The sequence below is a fragment of the Cottoperca gobio genome, chromosome 9 (genome assembly GCF_900634415.1).
Source record: "Cottoperca gobio chromosome 9, fCotGob3.1, whole genome shotgun sequence".
In the NCBI taxonomy this organism is placed as follows: Eukaryota; Metazoa; Chordata; class Actinopteri; order Perciformes; family Bovichtidae; genus Cottoperca; species Cottoperca gobio.
This window is the reverse complement of record NC_041363.1, coordinates 13515357-13521924: the sequence shown is the minus strand read 5'-3', so window position 1 is coordinate 13521924 and position 6568 is coordinate 13515357. Positions and strand designations below refer to the sequence as shown.

Genomic DNA, 6568 nt, shown 5'->3' with positions numbered 1-6568 from the left:
AATAACAATGTTAACAGTCTACCATTTTAACAAAGCAAAAACAGACCACCAGAGATGAGAAATTGTGAAGTTTACACAAGCTTTTATTTAAAATAATAGTTTTGTAAAATCAAGTTAATTTAATTGATAGCAGTACACAGTAGATTGAAAGAAAGGCACAATCTGGTGTTGGGATCTCTATGTGTACATTTTTATTGAATCAAATTTCTATAAAAAACTGAATTTTGAATGCATTTCAGGGATGTTCAGTTGACTTCCAGTAATGCTCATCACAGGCCTTGTCTCCAAGTGGGAACAGCTCTGCAACAAAATGACAGAAGATTTCAGTTATTCACCAAGTGATCACCTACTTTTACCCAAAGCATTTTTTTTTATAGAAAACTGTCCTGGTGAATGTATAAAAGTTGTTGCAATCAGACCTGTGAAACATCTGCGGCACAGGCCCTCCTCCCGAAGGTCCAATGTGTTTCATTCGCTCCTCCCATCCCTTTGTGGGGCGGGTAAGCCTAGAGGGGTCTCTGCTGACGTTACCATCCACCTGAATGAAGAGCACACATCAACCTTTACCTAAACCCACAAACCTGTTTATTTAACATTTTCAAATTTTGTGGATAAAATGTTTTTGTTTTTGTTAATAATTTCAAGAGATTTGACATGTTCGCTGTACAACCCCTTACCTTTTCTTTCAACTTAGCAGTGATTCTCCTCTGTCTTTCCTCTTCCTCCTTTTCCCTCAGCTGTTTCACCTGAAGCTTTGCCTCAACCTTGTGTAGATCCTTCAGAAAAAGGCAAAGATATCTTTAATATTACACAGTGTACAACTGGTAAAACCTCACATCACAAAAAAACTGTGTTCTAGTGAGAAGCCTGGCCCTTGACAGTGGTAACACACGGCAAGACAGACCAACAACTGGTCTTTCTCCGTGATTCTCAGACTTGATTCGTACCCTTTCATTAAAGCGTTTGATGCCCTTTGCAGCCTCCCTTCTCCGCTCATCCATCTCTCTCCGTTCCTCCTCTTTCCACCTCCTCCCCTGTTCCTCCTCCTCCTCTCTCCTCAGTCGTAGCTGCTCCTCAATGGTCAGCTTCACTTCCAGCTGTCCGGCGACTGCTCTTCCTGATAAACAGAAATAATTTTGCTAAACCAAAATATTTTTTGAGGACACCAACCGTATTTACATGTGTATTGATTTTCAAGTACATGCAAATATAGAAGCACTATCTTTGACGATGAATAACCAGAACTACAGTAAAATTACTTGTCACACACACACACACACACACACACACACACACACACACACACACACACACACACACACACACACACACACACACACACACACACAAAAGCACCTTTGCCCGTCTCCTCTTTTGTATCTCCTCAGCCAGCCTCTGCTCCTCTTCGTGTTCCTCGTTCCTTCTCTTCTCTTCCCTCCACTCCTCCAGTTGCCGCGCTGCCTCCCTCTTCTCCTCCTGGGTCCTTAAACAGAAGAGGATAAAACACACTAAAACAGATATGATACCAAAGGGACACTAACAAAGACTATGAGCAAATAAAGCCCCCAAATTCACCTTTATTTACGGTGACCTATAAAAGTGTTCATCAGTTCTGCTAGGACGTTCTGGTGCAATGATGTCTGCTCATCTTTCTGTTTTGAATTCTATTCTGCTCTACTTCTGACTCACCTGTGTTGGTGGGCCTGGCTCTTGGCCTCCTTCTCCCTTCTTCCTTCCTCCTCCACCTCCTCCTGGCTCTGTATTCTGGTCTGGCGTTCCTGATGCTTGCTGGCTTTCCACCGCTGAATAGCCTGTGTATGGTATGAAGACAATTAACAAAAATGGGGACAGATGCACAGCTACCAAACCGCTCTTTCTGAGCTCCTGGCTAAAGGTGGGTTTCTATGCAAATATAGCACAAATTTTAATCGGATTTCAATCAGCAAAAGAAAATGCTAATTGTTTCCATCCACGACCATCGTGCGATTATTAGAAGTGGGTTCATGGAGATAAGCAGTAGGTGGCGCCATCTATTCAGCGGAGCTTCAGTGGATGTAGAAGTCTTGAAGTCTTGATCTTTCAAGATTCTTTTACATTTTCGGCACCTTCTGTCATGTTTATAGAGAATAAAGTTATAACTGAAGATGTTAAAATGACATCTAAAATATAATATAAATGACTTGAATTCGTTTTCCTTTTTTTTTTAATGATTATTGTTTCAGACAACTAAAAATGGCACGATCCGGATTCAATTTACTTTTCAAACACACAGTCAGGTGACCATGTGATGTCAAGAAGGCATGTTGCTTTTTCTTCATCTTCACATGCCAGTTCTCGAGATACTCACAGCATGAGGAGGACTAACATGCACCTATCCAAGTGAGGTTTGCTTTCCTTTTGAGCTCATACATGTCATATGTCTAACCTCTCTCTTCCTGTTCTGTAGGTAGATCAGCTCCTGATGCCAGTCCTCGTGTTGCTCTATCTCCTCCAATGTTTTACCAGGCAAGTACAGTTTGGCCTCTTTCCTGTAGACCGGTTGCCCACTGTGCTTTGTCAAGACCTGTAAATCAAACCGGTTAGAGTAGGTCAGACAAGGATCTTGTGGCAAACAACCTTTGGCTTGGCGTCTGCTGAAGTTGCCTGAAGCAAAACATTGAACACAGTGACTGTGTGCAATGACAATAACCTCTTACTTTAAGGAAGGCTTGGTGGTCATATTGGTCCCAGCCACCACAGGGTCCTCCTGTCTTCAGCAGGAAAGCCTCCAGTACTCTGACCTCTGCAGGGAGGTCTCTGTCCGGGGGTTTGGTCTTATTGAAAGAAAATGATGCTATCAATGAAATTCAGCTTGAGTCAGAATTATGAAGGCATTTTATAAAAAAAAAGAACAAGATATTTTTCTGTCAACTCTAACACCATTATACACTATAACACATTATAACACTATTTATCACACTTATTTTAAGATTCAAAGCTAGAACACAAACTATTTCATTGCATTAATGATGGATAAGAGAGAAAGCACAGAAAGGAGGGAGATGAAGAGAGACGGACCTTAACAGCGGGGGCTGTGTGTAGTTTAGGGTCTGGTTTGACAGCAAGGCTCAAGTTTTCAATCTTCTTCTCATAAGCAGCGGTCTCCTGTCTGCATGTCCTTTCCTCCTTCAAAAGTCCCTCAAAGCTGAGACGAGAAACACAAACGACGACTATTCATAATATTTTCATTAGAGTTCATATATTTTTTCCCAGTGTGGAGCAAACACTGATAAGTAGCTGTTACTGTCACTGTTACTTGCTGCATACTTTGGTGCACATAACCGTGTCATTTTTGAATAGTTTACATTTTTTGTTTGTTTTGTTTATCTATATATATATATATATATATATATATATTTGTATTTATTGGACTAAACATGTCTTGGATAGCATTATATTTAATATTGTGTTTCTAATATTTATAATCTTGTGTTATGCATTTAGTAATTAACTAAACATAATAAGTTAAAGTTGGTATTTATTCAACGGTCATTGTGTTATAGTGCATTACATTTATAGGGTTTCTACTTTTGTTTCTAAAAGTTTCTACTTTTGTTTCCAAAGTTGTTTAGCGTATCCCGTTACCACGACCGCTGTTCCTCCTTAAGGCTGTTAATTGAGATTTCCACCTCCGTCATTATTTCCTTCAGTCTTTCAATCACTGAAAGTAGAAAGGCAGAAACATTATTAACAATCAGATTTCTATTGTATGTGATTATGACACTCACCGTGCTTTTATTGAGCAGTGCACGACTTTGCAAGAGCATCTTTTATACTGATGTAGCAGAATGGCACACGTGATGACATAAATGATGACAAGAATTTACTGAATTCCTCAAAAGATGGCGAAATGAACAATACAATACAATGGTTGTTTTTAAGGTACTATGAAGAAAACACTAGTCAGTACAAAACTTACACTCAGGAGTTGGCTTCACATCGATTAGCTGTCTCTGAAATTTCCTCACACCATTATGAATCTTCACTAGTTGCTTTTGAAGATTGATTTCTAAAACAAAATGCAAAGAGCATTATGAATAGCAGTTTTTTGTTGTTTATCAAAGCGGTAAAGTCTTGACAATGCATGTTTCCTTTAACATGGGTTTACTGCTAGAACTCCACTTTCAGGGAGACAGTGTCTGAGAGACTCTGTCACTTAAAAATTAAAGCATTAAAACATCAGGGGGAAATATTAGGATACTGTCGGGAAAAAAAGACCCACTCTCAGCATTTCTTTCTTCCTCCAGCACCTTCTCGTACTCTTCCAGTTCTCCAGGCACATCTGTCCAGCCATTCTTTCTGCACTGAACACTCAGCGTCCTCTCTTTCTCCAGCTTTTCAATCCTGTGAAGAATGAGTTGAATGGGTTTATTACATCATTGACCAGTAAAGACACACCGATATTAAAGTTTAAACTCTAAGGAACGTATCTTGCTTTCTGTTTTCCACTAATTATTACAATAAATGTTAAAAGTACAATTCAATATATGTGTTTCGCTTGTGATGACTCGGCAGTACCAAATAAGTCGAGTTTGTATGATATGTGAGTGAAGTAATTGGGGCTAAAAAATGACATGCAAATGCAGATGAGATAAAGGGTTGGACAAAACAAATTTAACACGATACTTTATCTGATGCTGTAGTTTGTGGTAATGTTGGATTTCATTTGTATCTCACTTTAGTGTTTGGAGACTTACAATGTATTGTAAGATAACCCTGAGTAGCTTCACTTCACTTACTGCCTCCTGTTTATCTCAGCTATTCTGAGAAACTGCGTAGCTTTCTGCCTGGCAAGCCTCTGATCCTCATCGCAGACAGGAGGTGATGTGCAGAGCTGCTTGACACTGCTGGAGTCTCCCTCTCCCTGCTCAAATTAATTTGATGAAAGCAAAACACAACAGCAGATCATAGTGTGATATATAACAACAACTTTAGGTATACATTTCAATCCATTTTGGATGAAGCTTCCTCAACGTGTCCGATAATGGAATACTAAGTCCCTCATCAATCTGGAACCACAACAGTATGGGAGGCTAATCAGTTCTGTTCAGCTCAAACAGTAGTAATGCAAGTACAATCATAAGACATAATAGTGACATGTGAAATGGGACTGCCCTGATAAGCTTTCTGAAGCTTGAGAATATGGTTTCAAACAATAAGCAGATTGTATTTAAAATATGTTAACGAACAAGACTAACCAAAGACCCTAAAAACTAAACTAACCCTAACCACTAATGGTCCCAAAACATTTATTCCGTCAGTCTAAACATTGGTTAAATAGGTAAGATACAATAAATAAGTACGTATGGCAAGAGGTTATTACAGTACAATCGAAATGGATTTCAGAGTAGAGTAACTAATAGTAACCATGGAAGTAACACACAAGGCATCCGTTCTCGGACAGAGGCTGGAGCGACATATTCTCAATAAATAAATACACTGAATAATGACGAGCGTACAGCTCTAGCTATAATGCACAACTTATGGTACTAATATTAATAGTCTAAAAGTATGTGAAATTGTATATTTTTAACTGTAAACGTAAAATGTTCTTGGGGGAAAGACCTACAAGCCCCACGCCAAAAAAACACACCTAAGTATTACACAAACTTATGGAAAGGTCTCATTATGTCAGTGGCTAGCGTGTAAACAAAAGAATAAAGATAGCGTTAGCAAGCGGCCCCTTCTTCTGTAACTAGTAGCTCGTTAACGTTAGCTTGATATTCGTCCATCAGTACGAATATATCCTGATTTCCCTGGGATTTTTAAACATTTAAGATACTTAAAATGTTGTCAAATAACTAACTAATACATGTCAGTTTGAGAACTGATGCCTACCGAGCAATGTTTATCGGCGCATCGCGTGGTTGCTAGGGTGGCCATGTTTAAGCGAATCTGTAAACAAAATAAACTTTATTTAAAACACCAGCGTAGTTTGCCAGTGCTCCTGTAGTTAGTGTTTCATACCAGCAGAGGACGCTGTATGCAAACATGAGAGACTGGACTAGAGTTGGACATATTATTGATGGGATGGTCGGGCTACATTAAGGGAGACAAACCTAATGTAACCAGGAGACGGTAACCATAACGACAGACTTACATTAACCAAATCATTTGTTTTCAAAATGTCTAAAATTTTAGACTGAATGGGTTTAAAAATACTGGAATTTAAAATACCACCCATGTGTTATTGTTTAATATTAACTCCTAAACTGCCTTTAAAAATACTAAGTACAAAAGCAACAAGAATTTGTTCAGCTTGCTTTACGCCAAAAACAGTTATTTGTTTAATTTTAAATGTTATTCCTAAATACTTGTTATAGTTTGCATATGCCATTTTTGTATATATTACCATTTATTAAAACAGTAGGAGCATTCTTTTTTGTTTGTTTTGGTTGTCTTTCTTTGTTTTGTGTCAAAAGAGCAATATTATGTTGTGTTATAGGCTAAATTAGCCCTATATGAATGTAAAAGGCTGTATTTCATGGTGTTATAAATGTATATATAAATATTTATAAATAGCTTACTT

General features: G+C 38.4%; 1 protein-coding gene across 1 annotated transcript; it reads right to left on the bottom strand.

The window, feature by feature from the left end:
• Positions 1 to 60: 60 nt before the first annotated feature.
• ccdc112 (coiled-coil domain containing 112) lies at positions 61 to 5923 on the bottom strand. The gene is made up of 14 exons (XM_029439995.1): positions 5878 to 5923; positions 4779 to 4903; positions 4262 to 4383; positions 3959 to 4048; positions 3625 to 3700; positions 3058 to 3184; positions 2697 to 2813; positions 2426 to 2563; positions 1690 to 1811; positions 1355 to 1483; positions 948 to 1113; positions 678 to 776; positions 420 to 538; positions 61 to 300 (listed from the first exon to the last, which is right to left on the bottom strand). Exons 1-14 carry the CDS (start codon positions 5920 to 5922, stop codon positions 270 to 272), a joined length of 1506 nt encoding a protein of 501 aa, XP_029295855.1. The 5' UTR covers position 5923; the 3' UTR covers positions 61 to 269.
• Between the last annotated feature and the right edge of the window lie 645 nt (positions 5924 to 6568).